Source organism: Nansenia antarctica (assembly GCF_963989245.1).
Source record: "Nansenia antarctica genome assembly, chromosome: 2".
NCBI lineage: Eukaryota > Metazoa > Chordata > Actinopteri > Argentiniformes > Microstomatidae > Nansenia > Nansenia antarctica.
This window is the reverse complement of record NC_137675.1, coordinates 81,076,798-81,101,797: the sequence shown is the minus strand read 5'-3', so window position 1 is coordinate 81,101,797 and position 25,000 is coordinate 81,076,798. Positions and strand designations below refer to the sequence as shown.

The window sequence follows — 25,000 nt, the reverse complement described above, 5'->3', positions numbered from 1 at the left end:
CATTGGTTCTGGACCAAAAGTGTTTGAGAGAGATAGAGAGGGAGGGTTTGTGATGTGATGTCAAGTGCCTGTGTGACAAAGTGTGAAAAGAAAGTGTGTTGTGAGTTTACTATGGAGGATGGAAACGGTGTGTGTCTGTGTTGTGCATGTGTGCGTTTGCGATGTTGAAACTGGACTTGTAGATTTCAGCAGGCTGGCTACTTGAAAAGATCTTGGTTCAAAAAAGATTGAACAATGAGCACCCCTGATATAGTCGAAACTGGCAACTGTTTTTTTTGTTTTTGGTATTCTGATCACAAAGTGACACTACAGTTTATTAGCGGGTTCTAGGGCATCAAAATTGCATTTCCTTGAAACTGCGTTCACTGATAGCGTGTATGTGTAATTATGTGTATTTCTATATCTTATGCTTACCCAATCTAAAAGCTCACGGCACGTGCCTGGTGTGTGCGTGTGTGTGTGTGTGTGTGTGTGTGTGTGCGTGTGTTTGTACCTTCCTCATCTCCTCCAGTATGTCCTCCTTCCTCAGCTTTTTGTGGATGGAGACGATGAAGAGCCTGCGGTTGTGCAGACTCAAACACACGCAGATGAACTTCCTCGGTCTAATCTCATAGTTGTCCAGCAGGTGGATGGCTCTCTGGGCTTCCTCTCTGGGGTGGGGAGGACGACAACGATGTGTGTGTGTGTGTGTGTGTGTGTGTGTGTACCTGGTGGTGTACATGATGAAGGCGTAGCCCCTGTTCTCTCCTCTGAACTCCACCATCAGTCTTAACTGTGTGTGTGTGTGCGTGTGTGTGTGTGTGTGTGTGCACCTGGTGGTGTACATGATGAAGGCGTAGCCCCTGTTCTCTCCTCTGAACTCCACCATCAGTCTTAACTCTGTGTGTGTGTGTGTGTGTGTGTGTGTGTGTGTGTGTGTGTGTGTACCTGGTGGTGTACATGACGAAGGCGTAGCCCCTGTTCTCTCCGCTGAACTCCATCATCAGTCTGAACTGGTAGATCCGTCCGGCTCTCTTAAACACTGGCACCAGCTCATCCTCAAACACGTCCGTGGGGATCTTACCCACAAACACCTCACACCCCCGTGGAGGAGGGGGGCCCTCCCAACCTGGGGAGGTGGGGGGGGCAGGGAGGAGGAGGGAGGAGAGAGGATGGGGGAGGGAGGAGGGGGGAGGAGAGAGGAGGGGGGAGGAGAGGAGAGGAGAGAGGGAGGAGAGAGAATGACAAGGGATGAAGGGGGGAGTGTGAGAGAGCAGGGAGGAGAGAGAGAGAGAGAGAGAGAGAGAGAGAAGGGGGGATGAGGGCGACAGGGGGGAGGGGGAGGGAGGAAAGATGAAAGAGGGAGAGAATGAGATTAGGGTGTGAGGGTGAAAGAGAGGAGGGAGGAGAGAGAATGACAGAGAAAGGAGGAAGTGTGAGAGAGAGGATGAGAGAAAGAGAGAATGAGATGAGGGTGAGACAGAGGAGGGAAGGAGGGGAGAGGATGCAGAGTAAATAAAAAGGGGGAAGGGGGAGGAGGGAGAAACAGGCGGGTGGAAGAGAAAGAGAGTGAGAAAAGAAGAGATGTGTCGGCCTAGGTGAATTTCACATAGTAATAACACTGTTATAACACATTTGATTAGATGTTCTTATTCAGCTATAATGGGAAGACTGATAAACACTGTACTATGTGAAGGATTTGAAACACACCCAACACAACAAGCACGCGCACGCACGCACACACACACTCTCACTCTCACTCTGACTCTCACACACACACACACACACACACACTCTCACTCTCACTCTCACTCTCACACACACACACACACACACTCTCACTCTCACTCTCACTCTCACACACTCTCACACACACACTCTCACTCTCACACACACACACACACACACACACACACACACACTCTCTCCTCTCGCACACGCACGCGCACACACACCTGGAGGAGGTCCACCGAACTTCCTCTGTCCGTTCTCCTGAACCATTTCGTAAGTCGTGTCCATCAGGTCCAGAAGCTTGGCCTGGATCGAGCAGCTCTCCGTCGCCATCTCCAACACGTTATCTCTGTCAACGTCCAAAGTCAAAGTCAAAGTCAAAAGTCACTTTATTGTCCCATCACTGGGAAATTTGTATTGGGCTTACACCCCACAGCAGCCAACAAAGAGCAACAGACAATACAGAATATTAGCACACAAACAGAAGGCGGACCGGATTAAAACAAGAGTGGAAATAAAATGATAAGCAAGATAAGTTACATTCATCTGGTGCAGTTTAAAAGTTTAACAGAAACGGGAATAAATGTCCATCATACCGGCACCTTAACTACCGACGGGAACGACCAGAGGAATAGTTTTCAGCGGTGTTAAACATTCACGTCCATCACCGGCACCTTAACTACCGACGGGAACGACCAGAGGCTAGCTAATATCTGATTGACCTGCTTATCGACATGGTTTATACTACTACTACTAGTTATGTGATGACCTTGTTTAACTACAGTAGGTTCAAACTGTTCTAGTTATAACATAACTGGTTATGTAGAAATGACGAAACATGATGATTTAGCATGCAACCAAACGTATTTCTAGACTTATTTGCAGGATAAGACAAGTCAATTAATCATACATACAGTAGACGTTTAGTTGGCTGTAAGTTTAGTTGGCTGTAAGTTTAGTTGGCTGTAAGTTTAGTTGGCTGTAAGTTTAGTTGGCTGTACAGGCGCTTGCAAACCGAGCAGTCAACTCGCTAGAAAGACAATGGTCCTGCCAAACAGATTTCTTCTTCAAATGCTTTGGTTGCGTTCGTAAAATCGCTCTGAGAGCGCCGGAGCGCACACTGGGTTTAACGTCATAAGGGACCAGGTAATTTAATTGGACAAGAGGCATTCCATGAATGCTGATCAGATTTCCAGAGCGATTTTACGAACGCGGCCTTTGTCGCTTTCTTTGCCGCCTGATTTCTGACCAATGAAGGTGAAGGAAATCGTGAGGTTCCGATTCTAGGTTGTGGCTCACTACAGCTCACCTTAAAACGCCAAAGTGCATCCTGGGAATCACTCTCTGTTTCCTGTTGGAGTCTGTTTCTGTTGGGGGGGTGGGAAACCAGCAAACTGACCAGCAAAGCCATGTTGAATTTCTGAAGAGGTTAAAATTGGGTTATGGTTTTGACCTAGTTGGGCTGTCAATGTGATGCTGGTCAAAAAGTCGTTTTTTTTGTCTTGTGGGTGTGTGCGCGAATGACCCTGGTCCAGAAACAACTCTTATCCTTCTCCCCTTATCTCTGCCGTGTTTGCAGATCTGATGAAATCAGAAAGGTGTGACATAAATAGTTCTGGCTCTCCGACCAGCCTTCTAATGAGCTTTGGTTAGCATCTGTCCACCTCGAGCATAGAATTGTCCAGTCCTTACAAAGGAACGAGGGGGAAAAGAGTTTGTTTCTGTTCTAGACAGACTGACTAGTTCCTCTAGTTCCTCCAGTGTGTAGTCCAGTCTAATGCAGCTATGCAGCTCACTCACCCACTCAGTGCAGAACTCCTACCTACTGACACCAACTCACTGTGACTTCAGTGTTAGTCTCACTCCAGCTCTAACTCACTCCACAAAGCCTAATAGTGGCAAACATAGGGTAGTTGTACTCTTAGAGGGGAGGAAGGAACTGTGTCTGTTAATTTAAAGTATTTAACTAACTTAACCTGTCACACAAAAATGTGATGAGCTGTGTAATAAGTCATAATGTAAAGCCCAGTGTTCTCCCCGTCTCTGTTTACTCATGCATGTTAAGTTCTGTGATTTTGCTTGTTAAAAAGGAGGAAGGTTTCGTAAGTGAAACCCATGGTAGAAATCCAGTCTCAGCCCTTGAGTTTGTTTTCGCCACGTCCTGTCCTGTTTCATCACTTCCTCTCTGTAGTGTGACCAACTGCCTTACCGATGTTCAGTTTACAAAAACCTCACCTCACTTACTGATGCCAATCACCTTAAAGGTTGAATCTGAAAAGTTTGTCCTTGATTCCTTGTGTCCTCTCTACACCTATTGGAAGACAAACTCCTGGGGGGCGGGGCGGCTTCAGACCGTTTTGAGAAGGAGGCGAGGAAGCAAGGAAAGACTTTTTGGGATTTGGCCTAAGGATAACTTTACCTGCTGCTGCCAATCCCACCAGCCTCCCTCTGTGCCCTCGGTGTTCCAAACCTCTAACTCAGTCACTCTGCTCCTGTCGACTTCCCCTTAGCTCTGAGAGGTTAGGGTGTATTCAAGATAAAGGGAACTCCGATTAGCCTAACAGAGGGCTAGGCAGAACTGTTTGCCAGTTTTTATTTACCTAGCCTCTGTATCACACTTATGTGTGCGGCGTGCCCTGGGATGACTAATTCAATGCTTGTAAACCCACAAGGTGGAAACAGTGAGGTCTTAGTGAGTGAGTGAGGGAATTGGAACACACCAACTTTCTTCCTCATGATGACACACCTCAGCCTCAGTGTGGAGGGGTCTCCCCAGGAATGGAACTTAAGGATTTTGGCGACTGGCTAGCTGCAATTTCTACTGGCCTGGCTGATGTTCTATTAGCCCACAGTCTAAACCCTGCCAAAGCTAAAGTTTTTGAAGTGAATACATGTACAATATTTCAATTCAATTGTGCATCTACACAATTATTATTTCCCATATACAGCTACATAAAATTGTGACTGTTGGGTTATGACCTAGCTATTCTTTTGCAATGAGAAGACAAACATTTTAATTGGTTTGCTGGGATAGTTGTTCACTAGCCAGATCTGACAAATACTAACCTGGGGGCTAACAGGCTAGCTTAACTTCCATCCCTGCATGCCTTACACCTATTTGTAGTTGTGACCTTATCGATAACCTCCGTCCCTTTATAAGACCTGAGAGGACTGGTGAAGTGAAGCCTTCTGTTTCAACTCAGTTCTGTGCCTCTGTTTCGTTTGTTTAAGTAGAATTGAGTTCGAATGGTTTCAGTAACCAAAAAACTAAGTGTGCCCTACTACTACTGCTGTATAACAATACTTTTCCTATGTTCTCCTTCCAGATGTAAGTTGTGAACGTAATTTGCATGACTTATCCTGTGTTTAAAATAAACCACTTATTCATTCTGGTTTGTCACTTAAAACATTTATTCCCACATACATGAAACCACACATCAATCCCAAAAAAGAAAAGTTGCTTTGGATAAGTTAAATGGATCTGTTAAATGGATCTGTTAAATGCCAAAATAAAATAAATGTATCATGAGACTTGTTAACCAAGGGCAGTGTGGTGAGTGGGAATGTAACGATGGACATATGTGCTGAGAGAACATTCCACAACAAACAGTATCAAAACTAAACTTCAAAACAAGGTTCCCATACGTAGGGACGTCTACAGCTCCATGAGGGCTTTTATTTCATTAATGCGTGACGCCTTCTTGTCGGTGGGGTTCTTGGAGCCGAAAGCCTTGTCCACCAGATCCTGCTTCTGCCTCTGAATCTTCACCATGTTCTCCTCCACAGAGTCCTTCACGATGAACTACACACACACACACACACACACACACACACACACACACACACACACACACACACACACACACACACACAGATCTTAACAGGCACACAGAATGTCTGCTGAATCCTCAATGTTCTACTTTATGAATGACTTTTATTCCGAAAAATGTAAATAAAATTCAACGTGAAAATCAATCATTTTGGTCAGTTGCCGACTTGTTCCCACTTTCACCAGATGCTGTCACATACAGTAACACACAGATAGACTGACCTAATGGCAGAGTGAGTGGAATGATATCATGTGATGTCAGGGCAGCAGTAAATTACCCGAGACTGCATAAACAATAACCCTCAGCCTGTCTGACTCCTGACCTTGGTGATGAAGACGTCTCTCTTCTGGCCCAGGCGGTGACAGCGATCCACACACTGGTCCTCTGCTGCAGGGTTCCACACCTGGGGAACACAGTGTGGGGTTAATGTACAGTGTGTGCGTGTGGTCCATAATGCCATAGCTGCGGAAATGATGTAAAAATAAAAAATAAAAAGCTTATTTTTTTCCCCCTTCATATTATGAAAGTTTAAGTATTGAAGAGCTCACTCAATATAACAAACAACAGTTTTAGGATCACAAAATACTTATTTGTCAGCGAACTCCGCTTGTTTTTGATTCACAGTATCGTCTTCCGTTCTGGGGGGTATTCCATCAACGACGCTAAAGGAAAAAAACAGGCTTATTCTGGTCTCGCAAGAGTTATCAAAAATAAGCCGGGATTTTCCTTTAGCGACTTTGATGGAATACCCCCCTGCTTTGTACTTGGTGAGTGTTGGTGATACATGTCTTGTTTACGTTTTAGGACTGTTCAAAAGCAAGGACTGTGTGATCATCTAGTTTATGTGTAGTCCATGTTCAATCAGCATGTTGTGATGTGCTAAATATGCTTATGTTAAATAAGTTACATAGCAATGTTCTTTGTTGTTAGCTGCGCGATGGAGCACAGTCTGTTTGTTTTGGTTCAGGGTGATTTCCTCCGCTATTTGGTTTGAGGTGTACGAATATTCAAATAAGCATATTTTCAACTATTTTTATAAATCTGTAAAAAAAACTGAAAAATGACCAAAACACACACACAAAAAAAAAAAGTACCAGCTCCTGTCACATATGTGTGTATCTGTCACAGGCAGGCCACAGCTGACACTCACTGGATCCATGAGGAAAACACGGGAGGCGGCTGTCAGGTTGAGTCCCACCCCGCCAGCTTTGAGTGACAGCAGCATGATCGTGGGGCCGTCAGGAGCGGGGCTCTGGAACTCCTGGATGACCTGGGTCCGCCTCTTCTGAGTCATGGTGCCGTCCAGACGCACAAAGATAAAACCTGCCTCCCTACAGGAGAGATGGATGGAAAGAGAGAGAGCGAAAGAAACTGAATACAGATGTAACAATAAAAGAAAAATAGCTATGATTAGGGATGTAACGATACACTCAACTCACGATTCAATACAATTTTTTATTTATTTATTTTTACAAAATGAGAATGCAGACAAATTATGACTGAAAAATGACAGAAACTACAAAATACAGTTTTCCTTAAAGAATCCCTTTTTATTTATGAGGTAGGGTATATCTGCAAAACACAAACTATGCAACAAATGCATTATTTCCTTTTCTTTATATAACAAAAAGCGAGGTAAAAAGTAGATTACACCCTCTGCTGTTTAAAAAGAGTATCGCAATTAATTCTTCATCTCACCAATTTGAATAGTCACACGATGCCTCGTTACATCCCTAGCTATGAATATACAGCATATGACATTTAGCTGACACTTTTATCCAAGGCAACTTACAGTGAGTGCATACTGTACATCTTTCAGTACATAATATGTACCATATTATGGTCTCAGCGGGAAACCGACAACCTAAGCGTTGTTAGTGCCATGCTCTACCAACTGAGCCACAGAGGACCAGTGAATACAGTTCCGACACCAACAACATCTGGCTCAAACCGGATCAGCAGAGTGTGTGTTACCTGAGTGGGGCCTCCAGCAGAGTGAGGAAGCGTGTGAACTGAGAGACCACAAGACTCTTTATGCTGCTGTCCTCACTACGCAACCTGAGCAGATTCTCCATCAGAGCCTCAACCTGCACACACACACACACACACACACACACACACACACACACACACACACACACACACACACACACACACACACAACAAAATGCAGTTTAGCATCTAACCAGAAGCAAATAGTGATGTAGTGCAAGACATGATAGGTACAGTATGGCAAGTACGGCAGTTACAGTTGAAGTCGGAAGTGTAAGTCATTAGAACTCATTATTTAACCACTCCACAGATTTCATGTTAACAAACTATAGTTTTGGCAAGTCGGTTAGGACTTCTACTTTTTGCAAGTAATTTTTCCAACAATTGTTTACAGACAGATTATTTCGCTTATAATTCACTGTATCACAATTCCAGTGGACCAGAAGTGTATATACATTAAGTGGAATGTGCCTTTAAAGTGTGTGTGTGTGTGTGTGTGTGTGTGTGTGTGTGTGTGTGTGCGTGTGTTACCTTTGAGCTGGTCCTCCCAGTCTGTGAGTGTATGTTCTCCTCCTCCTCTACCTCCTGTGGGAACTCCACCAGTTCACTGGCCTTAATCTGACCCCGACACAGAGGACAAAGTGCCTGTTCCTAGAGAGCCAGGGGAGGGGTGGGGGGAGAAAGAGTGAGAGAAACAGAGAAGGGGATTGAGGGGAAGAGAGAAAGAGGGGGAAAAGAGAGGGAGACCGATATATGGGGGGGAGGGGAAAGGGAGAGAGTGGGACAATGGAGAAAGAGAGTTGTGTGTTTCAAGACGCAATTCATTTCACAGTCATAACCCTTATTGTCCAGAACAGGCAGGCAGCGTACCTGTTCGCTCCTGAGGACCTGAGCGATGCAGGGTCGACAGTACACGTGGGCGCAGTGTGTGATGACGGGCAGGCGGACAGAGTCCAGACAGACAGAACACTCCTCGTCAGAGCCACTGGCCAACACCAGCCTCAGCTTCTCCATCAGACGCTCCCTCAACTCAGCTGGAGTCGCAGGCTCACCTGCAGGGAGAGGGAGAGGGGGAGGATGTCAGAGAGAGGATCTTAATGTAGGGCACCAAACGTTCAGAGACAACATTCCATTTCAATACGAAAATAAATTAGAATGTTCTAGTCATGGTATATGTGTGTATGTGTGTTACCTAAGTCTATGGTGATCTTGCCCAGCAGGTCACGGTGGCAGCAGAACTGCCGGAGCCTCACCAATATGGCTAAGACATCAGCGTAATTCCTGAGAACACTCCCATCTGCTACATACCTAGGTACACACACACCCACTGTGAAACAACTCTACATGGAAAACTCAGTGAACATACAGTACGTATATAAGAAAAAGAAAAAAATGTAGACACACAGTTACTCAGCTGCACAAATCCCTCACACACACCCCCACACCCACTTGCGGCTAAGTACCTGCTGATGGTGGTCCGTCCCTCCGTGCGGGCAAGCTCATATTCCTCTCTCTCTGTGTCTGTGAGCGTCACATGTTGGACACACACAGTCTTCTCTGGGAGAGACACCAGGGGGCGCCCACCCACTTTGCTGGCCTTGGTACGCCGCAGCGTCACACATTTAACCAAGGCCTGCAGGTTCATACACACACACAGCAAATATTTACAGACCCAATGTACATGTCTGTGTGTGGCTATTTTCATTCCATAATGGTATGGACATCTTAAAAGTAAATTTCAAGGGCCATAGCAGTATAAAAAGAACAGTAAACAAAAAGCTTAATTTTGTTTGTTTAGATCACCGTGAGCTGCTTCAGGGAGCCTTTATTCTAAGTGGGAATGTTGGTGAATGGCCACTCACTGTAGACCGGTCCTGTCTCCCTCGGTGACGGGTCTCTGGATGACCCTGTTCCACCATTCCTTCACGTCAAACGGCTTCAGACGCAGGAACGCCAGCAGCATCCACAGGTCCTTCAGACTGTTCTGGATAGGGGTGCCTGGACACAAACACACAGACACACAGAATAAGGAACCATACTACCAAAACATGACAGTATACAGTGGAGGGAGGGAGAAAGAGAGAGAGTATGTGTGTTTGTGTGTACCTGACAATATCCAGCGGCGGTTTGATCGCAGCTCTAGGACCGCTCGGCTCTGCTGAGCATTGGGGTTGCAGATCACGTGTCCCTCGTCGAGAACCACCCTCAGCCAGTTGACTGCATGGAGGGGACTCCTACTGCCACTGCCACTGCCACTGCCACTGGCCTGGGAGCCAGAGAGGGAGAGAGGGAGAGAAGGGGAGGTTGAGATAAAGATGGTATACTTGAGATAGAGATGGTATACTAAAGCACTCCAGATTATGCCTAATCCTGGACTAAGCATCTTTAATAGAGATGTTACATTGAAAGCGTGATTTAGTCTGTGAATCCGGCCCTATGAGGTGAAAACTAAAGGGGACACGCCTGACCAGCAAACTAACATTGCATTTCTGAGTTGGTTAACATGTGGTTAAGGTTAAGGGTTTGGTTGAGATTAGGGTCAGTTTTAGGTTTTGACCAACAACCTGTCAATGGTTTAATCTCACCCGCACTACAAAAGACACGTCAACCTCTGACAGGTGCACATCAGAGAGGTGTCAGTCATTCACACTCCCTCACCCACCCACCCCATAGTCTGCAGACAGCACGTTGTACGTAGAGAGGACCACATCCTGTTTGGACAGGAAGCTCGGGTCTCTTTTGCGCTCCGGGCCGTAGTACAGATAGACGTTCAACTTCATGTCTCCTCGCACGTGCTGCTCAAACTGGTCCTGCACACAGAGGGATTCAACACACACTGTGACAGACCACTAAAACCAGTTGATGTATGTGAGAGTGAGCGTACAGACGTGACAGTGGCTGTGTGTGTGCGTGTGCTCACCAGCCAGTTGCTGAGTACAGACATAGGACAGATGATGAGAGTGGCTGTGGCTGCTGGGTCCTCCACACTGTTTGGTAGGGTGGCCTCTGCACACACACACACACACACACACACACACACACACACACACACACACACACACACACACTCTCTCTCTCTCTCTCTGTGTCTCATCAAACAGAAGGTGAATTATAATAAACAGGTTAACACAAAACAACTGCGGTTCTCCATCACACACACTTTACCTTTCTTAGAGGTGCTGCTCTTCGCCCTTTTACTGGAGCTCTTCTGTGGAGGGCCTCCCCCTGTTAACCCACTCAGAACTGCAGCAAAGTCCTGATCCTCCTGCAACGCAACAGCCCCTACGAACCCAGACACACACCTTTTGGATTACTGCAGAACACACTGCCATTGCACTGCATTTTAAACAACAAATCATTCATCTCTTTCACCGCTCCATCTCTCTCTCTCTCACACACACACTTTACCTTTCTTAGAGGTGCTGCTCTTCGCCCTTTTACTGGAGCTGCCCTTAGCTGGGAGAGGATAGATAAACCATTCATGAAGCAGATGGTGACCTGGGAGATTGTGCATGCGCAACCACACACACTTTACCTTTTTGGGGTGGCACCACCTCCTTCACCACCTCAGCTGGCTCTTCTATGTGATACCCCTCTCCACTTTTCCCTGGGAGGGACGGAGGGAGAGAGGGAGAGGGCAGTCAGACACATAGTACACACACTATTAGCTGTCATGTCCAATAGGCCAAGGCACACTCACGCACGCCCGCACGCACGCACGCACACACACACTCTTTCTCTGTCATCACCTTTAGATTTTGAGTTCTTCCCAGTGCTAGTAGAGGACTTTGAGTCAGGAGAGGGCTGCTCCTACAGAGATATATACACACACATCATATATCACACTTGAGAACACAGCGTGGACCTAACCTGACCAACCAACTTAGATACTTCTCACTTACACACTTCTCAAGGGGCAGCGGTTTCCCTTGGTGGAAATTGGTGAGGATCAGAGCGATGGTGGTCAAAGTTTTCCCCTGAAACACAACAAAATCATGATTAGGATGTTTGTGCATTGTTTCCCATACAGAGAAGAGACTGTGGCGGACGCCATAGACTAATCTGTCCTGCAACAGTGTCATGACGAACCGAAAGCTTTTTTAGCTCTGTTATTTTCTTCTTCTTCTGCAGATTTTTCAGCGCTGTTTGCGGAAATTGTTCGAGCAGGTTTGCGGCAAGGCCCTCATTCGTCGAAAATGTTCTCCGCTAGCGTACCCCCCCATCGACAATTCTGTTAGACTTATACATAAAAATATATTTTGTGTATACGTGGTCCACCCGGCACTTTTTTTTTTTTTTTTTTTCCTGTCTGTCTTACATGTAACGATGAATTGAAAATCAAGGACCCCAATTGAAATAAGCCAGTGGCTTTCTTGGGTTTTTATCCTTTTAGCTGACCGTGTATGTAATATGTACTTTCATGTACCTACTTCTGCAAATCTTCTAATAAAGTTTTCAATCAATCAATCAAAGTGTATGTATTTGGTGAGTATATTGACTTGAGTGTGTTTGTGTTTGTGTGTGTTGGGTGGTCTCACCAGTCCCATATCATCAGCTAGAATTCCCCCACGGGACCTTTGGGGTCGCTCTCTGACGGAGGAGTAATGGCACTTTTCCATCTGGGTCCCGCTTTAGTGCAGTTCGCATCACTTCGGGGTCAGGTCGGGTCACTTTTGATCTGTTCTGGTTTCCATTGTACACACAGACCCGGAGCTAGTAGGAGGAGTAGAGGATAGTAGGCGGAGTTACGCGTCACACGCAGCCTGGCAAAAAGCTTCCGGGTGTACACAGCAACAGCAGTGATTTTTTTGGAGAGAAAGAGAAAGAGAGAGAGGAAGCTATGTACACATAATAAAGTCATGTTTTTTGAACCCTTAAAACCACTGCCTTCACTTGTCTGCTTTATGAACTGTAGTATCATCATCGGGAAACGCCGACAAGACGCGAATCTACCGGAATTTGACTCATGACACAGCAGGTGTTATTCACAGACAAACACGGTGCCGTTTGCGGGTTAATAACTTCGGTTTACCGGGGGTTAGGATAACAATTCAAACGTGTCCGGAAAGAGGAGAAGCCAGGGAATTCAAAAGTTTTTGAATGGAGTCGATCCTCCACTCCTATCACCGTGGACACAGCACGGAGCGAATTCCCTGTTAAAACCGGCATTTGACTCATGAGTGAATCCTATTATAGGGGTTAGGCTAGGATATCGGATAACGTCAAGAGTAGCAGGAACGAGCATATGAACCAACCATTAAGTGGTTACGATCTGGCGATGACTGGAAGCAGGAGCAGAGCTTAAGTAGGAGCCAGTCGCGGTCTTATTCGTCCACACCTGGCACCACTGATTGATGGCTGATGAGCCAGGGGCGCTCTTAATCGTCCACTGATCGACGTCTGATGAGCTAGGGGCGCTCTTAATCGTTCACTGAACGACGTCTGATGAGCCAGGGGCGCTCTTAATCGTTCACTGATCGACGTCTGATGAGCCAGGGGCGGAGCTGTGACAAGAAGTATAAACATTATACCATTCCGACACCCTATTGGTTTGTACGAGATGCATTCCATCTGCTGCACATGACACAAATCACACTCCAGCAAGAAAAGCAGATGTATGTAGCCAAAGATGTCCGTGACCGTGCCAGAGACTCAAAATAACAGCGAAATGTCCCAACCAAGCACCAGCATCAACCAGGTTGATAGCCAGGAAGATCAGCCAACCCTTCTCCATCCCTGGCCGTACCTGGAAGAATTTTTTGAAATGGTTGGATGCAAAAACAACTCCTTTCGAATGCGCTGCAAGCTCTGCGCACCCAAGTACCACGAGCTAATGGCCTTCAAAAACTCACCGTCTAATTTGAAAAAGCATATTGAGGTAAGCTGAAAGTTTGTTATCAGTCGACATTTTGTAGTAACCTAGTAACGTACTAATGGTAAATTTGCAATGTTTGCTATGGCTAAGAACATGCCATGGTTTGCTTGCTAGCAGTAGGCTATGATTCAATGTTTCATTTGTAATCCTTCATGTGTTGAGGTCGGAGTTTTACCGTGTTTGTTGCTGTAAAGAGTTAATTATGTTCCCACGGGAGAAGAAATGTGCGCGGTGTGTGCCATTAACAATAATGTTACTTTTCAGTCATGCCAGCAGCTGCTTGTGGTCCTAAAACAGCTTTAAGTGGCAATATTCTGGTCTGCTCAACATAATTGCATAGACCAGTGAAACTGCTCCCTAACTTGTAGTCTGACCTCCATTCATGAACTTCCAGCGTGACATTTAATACAGCGGAAGTCCTAGATAGTCTCAGCTTGTGGTTTGAGAGAAATAATATGAATCTCAATCTGTGCCTGTGCATTCATTTTCTCCACAGAAGAAACACCCCACTCGTCTAGAGAGGTACACGCAACTTTCTTCAACAGCCCTCAAAAGGAAGTCATCCACTGAAGGTTCTTTGACCCCACCCTCCAAACAAACCAAGCTGTGGGAGGCTCGAAGAGTGTCCCAGGCAAGTGTGGATGAAGTAGTCCTCAAATTCATTGTCCAAGGCTTGCACCCACCACACATTGTTCAGCAACAGGGCTTCATTGAGCTTGTGCAACATCTTCAGCCAAATACAAATGTCATGACGCGTAATACTGTTGTTAACAAAGTCACAAAGGCCTCTGTTGAAATGAAAAGAAAACTGAAAGCTGCCCTTAGTGAAATTGAGTTCATAGCAACAACAACAGACTGCTGGACGGCACACCGTCGCGGTTTCATTGGTGTCACTGCGCACTGGTTTAACCCCCAGACCATGCAGAGATCCTGTGCTGCCCTGGCATGCAAGCAACTTAAAGGGTCACATACCTTTTCTGCCCTGGCTGGTGCCCTAAATGATATTCACACAGAATTCAATGTCAGAGAGAAGATTGTTCGCACTACAACTGACAACGGATCAAACTTCCTGAAAGCCTTCAGAGTTTATGGGCAGACTGACGAGAACAACAATGCTGAACCTGTAGGAGAGGGTGATGGAGAAGAGGATGATGGTGGCCAAAATGATGATAACGATGAAGAAGAGGAAAGCCTTGAGGGTGTTGAATTTGTTGATGCCGGAGCCCTGTTGGAAGAAGATGACTACTTAGAATACCAGCTACCCAAGCACCATCGCTGCGCCTGCCACCTCCTCAATTTAGTGTCCACAGTTGATGCTTCAAAAGCAGAGGTCAACCCACTGTACAAGCGCGTGTCAAGGTCCACATTTGCCAAATGCTCTAGCCTGTGGAATAAAAGTTCAAGATCAACCACCGCATCTGAAGTAATTGAAGACCACTGCAAACTCCAACTCGTAAGGCCTGTTGCTACAAGGTGGAATTCACTCTTCTCAGCCGTAGAAAGAATAGTGAGAATAACACGAGAACAAGGCGAGGGAGCCCTTGCAGCTGTCTGCAGTGAACTAGATACACCCAAGTAAGTGCTTGTTTTTCTGCCTTACAGTTAATGAAGTGATTAACAATAGATTAAGTCACAGTTTTATACTTGGAATACTGTAGAACACGTATGCACTATGCCAATATGCAGTCCCCATATTTACTATGAATGTGATTTGTAGCAACACAACTTCATTTCTAAAAGTCTCAGATGACAATATTTTTCCTTTTTAATGATCAGTTCCTCCAGTTGAAGGTGCTACATCAAGTAGACTTAATGTTCCATGTTGTGTTTTTCTCTTCTTCTTTGTACAGGTTTACTCCAGTGGAACTTGCATTTCTTGCAGAATATGCGAAGACAATGAGCCCAGTTGCAAAGGCACTGGATGTTCTTCAGGGAGAAACCAGTGTGCAGATGGGATGGTTGGTCCCCACCATAACTCTGCTAAGGACCAAGCTACAGCACCTTCAAGTCGCCTCCAAGTTCTGTGAGCCTTTGATTGCTGCACTTCTTTCAGGCCTTGAGAAACGCTTCGGAGAGATGCTTGCAGATCCAGAACTGATAGCCACAGCCATTCTAGTTCCCAAATTTAAGACCTGTTGGACAAGTGACGAAAATATCCTCAAACTTGGTAAGTGTCTCACTTCCGCTTAATATGTGTAATTTCTATGAAGACAGTGAAATTAGTTTGAAATTACATTTAATGACACACACACACAACACTATCCAATACACAGTTACAATACTGCCATATAGTCTAAATTGTCATGATTTTAGTTTTTTATTCCACAGGCCTTCACTATATCAGAAGCCACTTGGACTGTCAGGACGAGAAACACTTCAGTGAGGGCTCCCAATCGTCTGAGGAAGAGGACTTCTTTTCCTCCTTGAAGAAGACCGGCCCTCTTGAAACGTCCCAGCAGTTGGATGCGTACCTGGGGTGCCCAGGAGACACAGTAGAGGTACTGAAGACCTTCCCAGCTGTGTGCCAGCTATCACTCAAACTTAATACGGGACTCCCTGCCTCAGCAGCCTGTGAAAGACTGTTTAGTGTCGCAGGGCTGATCTTCAGGCCAAAAAGAGCATGCATTGGCTCAATAACTTTGAGAACCTGCTGCTTTTGCGGCTGAACAAAGCTTATTGGTAACTCTGATGCTGATGTAGATTGTGTGTATGTGTGTGTTTTTTCAGGAAATATTGAATCACTACTTTGTTATGGTTTGTATGGTTTTGCCCTCACAGTTCCAATAAAGGCTATTGACTTTTGACTTTTGACGTTTGACTTTTGACGTTTGACTTTTTGCACCATTACAATACTTAGGCAACTAGTCATCATATCTTCCGTGTTCACATGTTAATGCTCAGTAGTACACATATATGGTTCTTTAATGTATTTGCATTGTACTAAAATGTGTTCATTTTCAATGGGCATAAATGCGTCTGAAATAAGTGCATCCCAAATGTTTCAACATTAACATTTTAATAATAACATAATAGTCATTATGGCCTTTAGAAAAATGTTTTTTGGGGGGGAGGTGGGGTAGTGCACTATAGGCCCCTGTGGCGTGGCCTAAGCTTTTGTCCTTAATGGCATTTTTTCCCCCTTACATTACTTTTACTTTTATACTTTAAGTAGTTTTGAAACCAGTACTTTTATACTTTTACTTGAGTAAAAAGTTTGAGTTGATACTTCAACTTCTACAGAAGTCTTTTTAAACCATAGTATCTATACTTCTACTTGAGTAATGAATGTGAATACTTTTGACACCTCTGCGCCTAGATTACTGTAACTCCCTTCTCTTTGGTCTCCCCCACAAACTGCTCCACAAGATCCAACTGGTCCAGAACGCTGCTGCCCATATTGTCACCAGAACCCCTGTCATCAGTCACATCACCCCCATTCTACACCAACTCCACTGGCTCCCCATCAAACACTGCATCGATTACAAAATCCTTCTCCATACTTTCAAGGCCATCCATAACCTCGCCCTTCCATACCTGTCCGACCTCCTCCACATCAACATTCCCACCCGGTCCCTCAGGTCTGCCTCCTCCATCAACCTGACCGTCCCCCCAGCCCGTCTGTCCACCATGGGGTTTAGAGCCTTCAGCCGCTCCGCCCCTCGCCTCTGGAACTCCCTCTCCCCTGACATCAGGAACATTGATTCAATCTCCTTTCAAAACCCACCTGTTTTATGCAGGCGTATCCCTGTTGATTTACTGTTCCCGTGCTGCTCTGCTTACTAGCTATGTTTTATACTGTATATTTCTATGTATTTTGTATTTTGAATTTTGTAACTGTTTTTAAATTTGTTGTTGTACGGCGACCTTGAGTGCCATGAAAGGCGCCTTATAAAATAAATGTATTATTATAACACCCAGAACTCTGTAAACACAGGCATATGGACTTTCGACCAGGCTCACTGACTGGACACGTTCTATAAAAGTCTCTTTACTGTCTTTCAAATGGAGTAAATTACACTTCCAATGGAGAATCTAATTTAAAGATGATTTTTTTGTCAGGGATTGGGAACTGGAGATGTTCTATTGAAAATGTTTTTGGGAAACCTGCCCTTAGCTCAAACGAACTCTTACCCAACCATTCATTCATTCTCACAGTAGCCAATGAGCAGCCACTATGTTAATGAGCAAGTTAACCTATCCTTTGAGGTGAAACACAATCGTTGTTTAATTGTTTTAAATAGTTGAAAAGAAGTATGGTAGAAACATCTGCATAGAAATTAAGTTATTTTATTAAAAGAACATTCATTTATAGGGTAAAATGACCTCTTATGTACAGATAAAATGTTATTTTTTTTTCCATATATCTTGACATTATTGTTCTTTATCATCCTTGTTCTGTATTAACATGAATACTACCAAACAGCCACAATGTACAGCTATACTCTGTCTATCATAATATTTTTTCTTTCATGTACTGCCCATAACATACTAACATATTATGTATATCTCTGGACCACATTATTGTGGAAAGTGGTTCTCAATTATCGCTAAAATCACTGCAGCTCTTTGAAAATAAAACATCATAATTTTACAGGTAAATCCCCATCTCCCATCCCTCAATAAAAAAACAACAACGTCAGGCTAAGGCAGTGGTATGTCACTATGGCTCTGTTATCACACAGACAAACAATCCCATCAGCTGTTCAATTATGTTCGTAGACATTCATAGGGAATGTTCATAGATATTCATAGGGAGTGTTCATTGATATTCATAGGGAATGTTCATAGATATTCATAGGGAGTGTTCATAGATATTCATAGGGAATGTTCATAGATATTCATAGGGAATGTTCACAGACATTCTTAGGGAATGTTCACAGACATTCATAGGAGAGCATCATCTATACGCATTCATAAGGAACATCCTTAGGCATTGTGGTATATTGTTGATAATGTCACATTTGGAAGACATGCCAGAATGAGTATTCAATCAATTGCAGATAGCAGATTTCCAGTATGAACAATATTCTTCTTCTTCTGCAGCAAGAAAGCAGGGAGTGAAACAGGGTTCCAGTTGGCTTTCAGTCTCACATCACCATAAACATGGCTGGAGCGTGAATCCAAGGATCTTGTACTATTGCAGCACAAGAAGAGTCATCTATTAGCAGTATCCTGTAGAACTGCTATCTGCCATTTATTGATGAATGTTCTGATTGATTAGAGGACATAGGTAATCCCGTCCATGTAGACAAACACATGATCTCGTAATGCGGAGGTCATCCAGTCTGAAGACAACCAAGCGTCTTCAGCTATGTCACTCCACACCATTTGGACAACGTCAGAAGAACATTCCCACAGCATTTGTGAACAGCTAATAAAGGTTTTCCTGTTGAAACAACAGATCTTAAGTCCACAGTGTTTGTTATTAGGTGCTTGGCCTTCGCTTGATCTGTGCCCATATTCGGTTGGTCCATGTTTCTGGGTCAACAGATCCCTAATTCCCCCCCCCCCTCCCTTTTCTCACTCTTCGTATGTTCTTCTGATGTACCAACAGCAGATGGGATGGGTGGGAGACAGGACGTTGGAACTTTGGGTAGTTAGAGTAGGAGTCTTGGGGCTGCCACAGTTCAAAGTTCACTGACGGAGAAACGTTCCGTTCTCCGCCTGAAGACGCCAACATGACACCCGCTGTCCCTGTCCAGCCACACACCCCCCCCCCCCCCCCCCCCAGCCCCACACACCCTAGGCACTTGTGGAGATCTGAGAGGATTGGATGGGTATAAGAAGCACGATGGTGATGACACCCTAACCTCAGAGGGTAAGATGGCGCAGTGGAGACTGGTGGAGGTAGAAACCGGTGGAATGGAATGAGGAACGGTATCAAACATTCCTCATTCCATTCCATGCATTACAATAAGCCCGTCCTCTGATTTTTACCTCCACCAGCTGCTGCTGAGATGGAGGCACGACCATCTTCACCTCACTTCACCAATCCTTCCTGATCTAGAACTTTGTACCTCCCCACACCCTCTTTCTCTTTCTTTCTCCCCCCATCTCTCTCCTCCCCTCTCTCTCTCTCTCTCTCTCTCTCTAATCTGGGGGAGAAGATGGTCTCTCATGGACACACCCTCTTTCTCTCTCTTTCTCCCCCCACCCCCTCCCTCTCTCTCTCCCTCTTCCTCCCCCCTCTCTCTCTCTCTCTCTCTCTCTCTCTCATCTGGGGGAGAAGATGGTCTGGTATTCGTTGAGGATGAGCTCCACGATCTGGTTCTGGAACACCATGTGGACGGTGATGTTGGCCGACTCCGTCTGAGGGCGTAGCAGCGTCGGGCCGAACACGATGGCCACGCTCTGGACCGACATCCTGTTGGCCTCGCCATACTCTATCACCCTGGGGGGGAGGGGGGGGGGGGAGGTGGAGGAAGGGGAGGGGAATGGAGGGATGGGGGAGGGGGAGGTGGAGGAAGTGGAGGGGAAGGTGGAGGAAGGGGAGGGGAAGGTGGAGGAAGGGGTGGGGAGTGGAGGGATGGGGGAGGGGGAGGTGGAGGAAGGGGAGGGGGAGGTGGAGGAGAATGGAGGGATGGGTCAGGTGGAGGAAGGGGAGGGGGAGGTGGAGGAAGTGGAGGGGAAGGTGGAGGAAGTGGAGGGGAAGGTGGAGGAAGGGGTGGGGAGTGGAGGGATGGGGGAGGTGAAGGAAGGGGAGGGGAATGGAGGGATGGGGGAGGGGGAGGGAGGTGCAAGAGGAGGAGGGTGTTTAATATCAAGACTTGTTGAAAGATGAAGAGTCAACCTATTCATTCGATTGGTGCTTATTAACATTCACTAGTTGCTGCTTATGTCACGTAATGGGAGGGACCATATCAACCAGGGAACACGTGTGATTGGTTTATCAAGCTGTTAAGGGGTGTGGCCAGTGACAGACAGGAAGTACTCACTTGCGTAAGTGTCTGAAGAGGAACTCCATGGTGTCGTGATTGGGAAGAGGAAGTGACCTCACCAGGTCGCGGAAGTACGATACTTTCTGGTTGTAATCTTGGATTTCTACCAAAGGAAGACAAACCCCTAAATGTCAACGTTGTTGATCTTGTTATGAGCTACAATAATAATAATAATAATAATAATATTACGACTTATATAGAGCTTTTCTAGACACTCAAAGACGCTTTACAAACTGAAAAGATTGAGTAGTAAAATAAAAAGAAACAACATGCGGCGAACAAGCAACGCCAGCGTCCTCTCTCGACCGGCATTTTTTGAAAAGTGAAAAGTCTTATGAGTATGATCAATGTAATGTTAGCTAGCTACCTCTAAACATGGATTTGGCTGGGCATAAATTAATTAATTTGAGGTGGTAAACACAGTCTGGCTATCTTATCTGTCTGAATCTGACCATACTGGCAGCGGTGAGGGGCAAACTGGTAGCATATATATGTATCCTAAATATGACAAATCAGGGGAGGCTGGCGGAGGCAGAAATCGGAGGACGGGCTCATTGTGATGCATGGAATGGAACGTGGAATGGTCAAACGATCAAAACACTTTTCCGTGTTCCGTTCCATGCATCACAATGAGCCTGTCCTCCGATTTCTACCTCCACCAGCCTCCCCTGTGAGAGTACAGTAGAGTACATTCTGAATAAACATCAGAAAGTCCCGTTGTGATGAACAGACTGTTTCCCATGTCAGATCAGGCCAGCAGGGCTGCTGCAGTACTCAACACAGCAGGACAGCCATGATGTCATACCAGCAGGCTGGGGCAGGGGCAGCGGGTTAACCAGATGAAAGGTGAGAGGACTGTGTGGGGGTGGGAGGGAGCTGTGTGTGTGTGTGTGTGTGTGTGTGTGTGTGTGTGTGTATGACACTGTGTGGGTGGGTGCTGTGTGTGTGTGACTATATGTGTGTGTGTGTGTGTGTGACTATATGTGTGTGTGTGTGTGACTCACGGATGGCAGCAATGAACTTGTCGAAGAAGCTGAAGGGGAAGAGCGGCTCAGGCAGCTCCCTGAGGAACAGCTTCAGAGCTCCTGCGATCACATGGATCTCCTCCCACTGACCGTCCTCCAGGTCCAGGTCCAGGTCTGGGGGGGGGGGGGTTGAGGTAGGGAAGAGAGAGAGGGAGGGGGGGGAGAGACAGGGGAAGAGAGAGAGAGAGAGAGAGAGAGAGAGAGACAGACAGGGGGTGGAGGTAGGGAGGAGATAGAGAGCGGGGGTGGAGGGGAGGAGAGAGAGAGGGGGGGTGGAGGTAGGGAGGAGAGAGAGAGGGGGGGAGAGGTGGAAGAGAGAGAGATAGGGAGAGGAGTGGGAAGAGAGGGAGAGGGAGGGTGGATAGAGAGAGGGAGAGGGGGGGAGAGAGAGAGAGCCGGGGGGGGGGGGGGGAGAGGGAGAGGGGGGAGAGAGAAGGAGAGAGAGAAAGTGGGAGGATAGAGAGGAAATGAGAAGAGCAGCAAAAATGTAGAGTCATAACATTATTCCAGATTCAGATGTTATTGTTGTCATGACTACACACACAGAACACCCCCACGACACACTAGACTTTAATCCCTCCAATTACAGTAGTCTGGTACTAGTGAGGTGTGTTATTATTATTATTATTATTATTATTGTTATTATTATTGTTATTATTAGTAGTAGTAGTTGTATTAGTATTAGTATTATTGTCATTATTGATAATATTATTATTATTATTATTATTTAGGATAGACCAGCTATCATATTATATGGGCATTGCATCAGATATTGTTGCTTGCATCATATATAGTGTGTAGTGTGTATGTACATGGTCATGGTTAGCTAGTATGATATGATGAATGATAAACCAGTGAGGTGTGTGTGTGTGTGTGTGTGTTAGGTGCGTGTGTGTGTTAGGCGTGTGTGTTAAGTGTGTGTGTATGTGTGTGTGTGTTAGGTGTGTGTTAAGTGTGTGTGCGTGTGTTAAGTGTGTGTGTGTGTGTGTGTGTGTGTGTGTGTGTTATTACCGTGGTCAGCCTTGTGTCTGAGTCTCTGTATGACGGCCAGGTTGCCGCTGACCCTGTAGATCCCATCTATGTCCAGGCCTGCAGGGGGCAGCATAACACACAGGATATAAACATACACTCACCGAAAACGTTATTAGGTGTGTGTGTGTGTGTGTGTGTGTGTGTGTGTGTGTGTGTGTGTTAGGTCGATGTCCAGGCATACAGTGTACAAACATACATCAATAATCAATAAATCAATAATCACACATTCTGCTGAGCACAACACAGTGTCAATGGTAAAGAGGAGAGGGTGTAAAGGTTGGATGTGAAACTGGGGAGGCTGGTGAAGGTAGAAATCGGAGGCTCACTGTGATAACGCATCATGGAACGGACTGAGGAAAGGTATCAAACACGGACGGGTCATTCCCCATTCTGTTCCATAGCATTACAATGAGCCCGTCCTCCGATTTCTACCCCCACCAGCCTCCCCTGGTCTGACGGAGGGGGTGCCTACCTCTCCTCTCCACCGCTCGGATGCACCTCTCGACGAACTTGGGCACGGTGCAGTTCTCTCTGTGGCACAGGGTGTCCAGGTGGCAGCCAAACACGTTGTCTGCACAGACACAACCAGAGGCAGGCAGACACCATCAACACCACCACACTCATCACTGTCATCATCATCACTGTCATCATCCATGTCATCATCACTGTCATCATCACTGTCATCATCACTGTCATCATCCATGTCATCATCCATGTCATCATCCATGTCATCATCCATGTCATCATCACGGTCATCATCACTGTCATCATCACTGTCATCATCACTGTCATCATCACTGTCATCATCACTGTCATCATCCATGTCCTCATCCATGTCATCATCACTGTCATCATCACTGTCATCATCCATGTCATCATCCATGTCATCATCACTGTCATCATCACTGTCATCATCACTGTCATCATCCATGTCATCATCAATGTCATCATCACTGTCCTCATCCATGTCATCATCAATGTCATCATCACTGTCCTCATCACTGTCCTCATCACTGTCATCATCACGGTCCTCATCCATGTCATCATCACTGTCATCATCCATGTCATCATCACTGTCATCATCACTGTCATCATCCATGTCATCATCCATGTCATCATCCATGTCATCATCCATGTCATCATCACTGTCATCATCACTGTCCTCATCACTGTCCTCATCACTGTCATCATCACTGTCATCATCACTGTCCTCATCACTGTCCTCATCACTGTCCTCATCACTGTCATCATCACTGTCATCATCACTGTCATCATCCATGTCATCATCACTGTCATCATCCATGTCCTCATCACTGTCATCATCACTGTCATCATCACTGTCATCATCCATGTCATCATCACTGTCATCATCACTGTCATCATCACTGTCATCATCCATGTCATCATCACTGTCATCATCCATGTCATCATCACTGTCATCATCACCCATCTATTGAACATCATCACCATCATCATCTTCATCAACACCATTATCATCATCTTCATCGACACCATCACCATGATCAGCTTCATCAACACCTTCATTGTCACCATCATTATCATCTTCATCACCACCCCCATCATCTTCATCTTCATCACCATCATGATCATCACCATGATCAGCTTCATCATCATCATCACCATCATCATCAGCCAGTGATGAAGGCCCCAGCCCTACCTCTGATGTATCCCTTCTCTTTGACAGACTGCAGCGTGGGTCTCCTCTGGAGGAACTTGCGTAGCTTGGTTCTGACACGGCCCTGCTCCGACGACTCCGCTGCCGTGCTCCTGGTGGCTGTAGGCCGGGGGGGGAGGGGGGGGGGAGAGAGGTGGGGGGAGAGGGAGAGGTGGGGGGAGAGAGAGGTGGGGAAAGAGAGGGGGCAAGAGAGAGAGGGGGGGAGAGAGAGGGGGGGAGAGAGAGAGAGGTGGGGGGAGAGAGAGGGAGATGGGGAAAGAGGGAGGAGGTAGAGAGGGAGAAATAGAGAGAGAGAGATAACATCCTTATTAGTCCATTGTATAACAGAAACTACTATTTGTTCTTTGACATAGTGCCCACCACCCTGAGACGCAGATTGACTACAAAATGATGCATCATAATGCATGGATCTTTGGTGAACGGAGCCATCCTTGGCATTCTAGAATGTTGAAACTGACTTTATTCAACCCCTGGCACTAAATGAGTTGAACAGTAACAACATCACTGACTGCGCTTCAGAAGCTGACGCGGTTGGGCGCCCGCATTATGATATGTGATATTATCACTTCCTGTGGATGGATGAGGTAGCCCACAGCTGGTGGATGATCTGGTTGCATGACATCACTTCCTACTTACAGGTCCTCTTCCTCTCCTTGTCGTCTTTGTCGCCAGGAAGCGGAGACTTGTCCCTCGGCTCCTCCTCTTCCTCTTCTGACAGGTGGCCCTTGTCCTGGGAGAGGAGAGAGGTGGCGATGAAATAACACAACGAACACACAATACATCAAACCTGTCCCATGGCCCACGGATTACAATGAGCCCGTCCTCTGATTTCTACCTCCACCGGCCTCCCCTGATCTCTATATTACATGTGTTTGTACTACACCAAACACACAATACACCAA

At 46.0% G+C, this 25,000-nt stretch overlaps 3 protein-coding genes across 3 annotated transcripts in view; all 3 read right to left on the bottom strand.

Moving 5' to 3' along the window:
- LOC308150726 (putative RNA-binding protein 46) overlaps positions 1-2,043 on the bottom strand; it is a gene marked incomplete at both ends in the record, with an annotated part of 10,972 nt that extends 8,929 nt beyond the window's left edge. Inside the window, 3 exons of the mRNA XM_080523527.1 lie at positions 494-650; positions 928-1,108; positions 1,935-2,043. Of these exons, the coding sequence (XP_080379653.1) occupies positions 494-650; positions 928-1,108; positions 1,935-2,043 (447 nt within the window). The remainder of the gene's footprint in view (positions 1-493; positions 651-927; positions 1,109-1,934) is intronic.
- Positions 2,044-5,365: 3,322 nt separating this feature from the next.
- On the bottom strand, positions 5,366-12,151 carry LOC308150725 (helicase-like transcription factor; the record flags this gene model as incomplete). The annotated part of the gene is made up of 18 exons (XM_080523526.1): positions 5,366-5,512; positions 5,863-5,943; positions 6,691-6,871; positions 7,515-7,627; positions 8,064-8,183; positions 8,403-8,584; positions 8,725-8,840; positions 8,996-9,217; positions 9,395-9,530; positions 9,639-9,781; positions 10,191-10,342; positions 10,453-10,538; positions 10,698-10,814; positions 10,941-10,988; positions 11,068-11,139; positions 11,282-11,342; positions 11,435-11,509; positions 12,071-12,151. 18 exons carry the CDS (start codon positions 12,149-12,151, stop codon positions 5,366-5,368), a joined length of 2,133 nt encoding a protein of 710 aa, XP_080379652.1.
- A 7,469-nt stretch (positions 12,152-19,620) lies between these two features.
- The window catches only part of arhgap27l (Rho GTPase activating protein 27, like), a gene marked incomplete at both ends in the record, with an annotated part of 34,869 nt that continues 29,489 nt past the window's right edge, over positions 19,621-25,000 (bottom strand). Inside the window, 7 exons of the mRNA XM_080523525.1 lie at positions 19,621-19,798; positions 20,343-20,448; positions 21,350-21,484; positions 22,382-22,459; positions 22,875-22,973; positions 24,081-24,197; positions 24,735-24,828. Coding sequence (XP_080379651.1) covers positions 19,621-19,798; positions 20,343-20,448; positions 21,350-21,484; positions 22,382-22,459; positions 22,875-22,973; positions 24,081-24,197; positions 24,735-24,828 — 807 coding nt within the window. The remainder of the gene's footprint in view (positions 19,799-20,342; positions 20,449-21,349; positions 21,485-22,381; positions 22,460-22,874; positions 22,974-24,080; positions 24,198-24,734; positions 24,829-25,000) is intronic.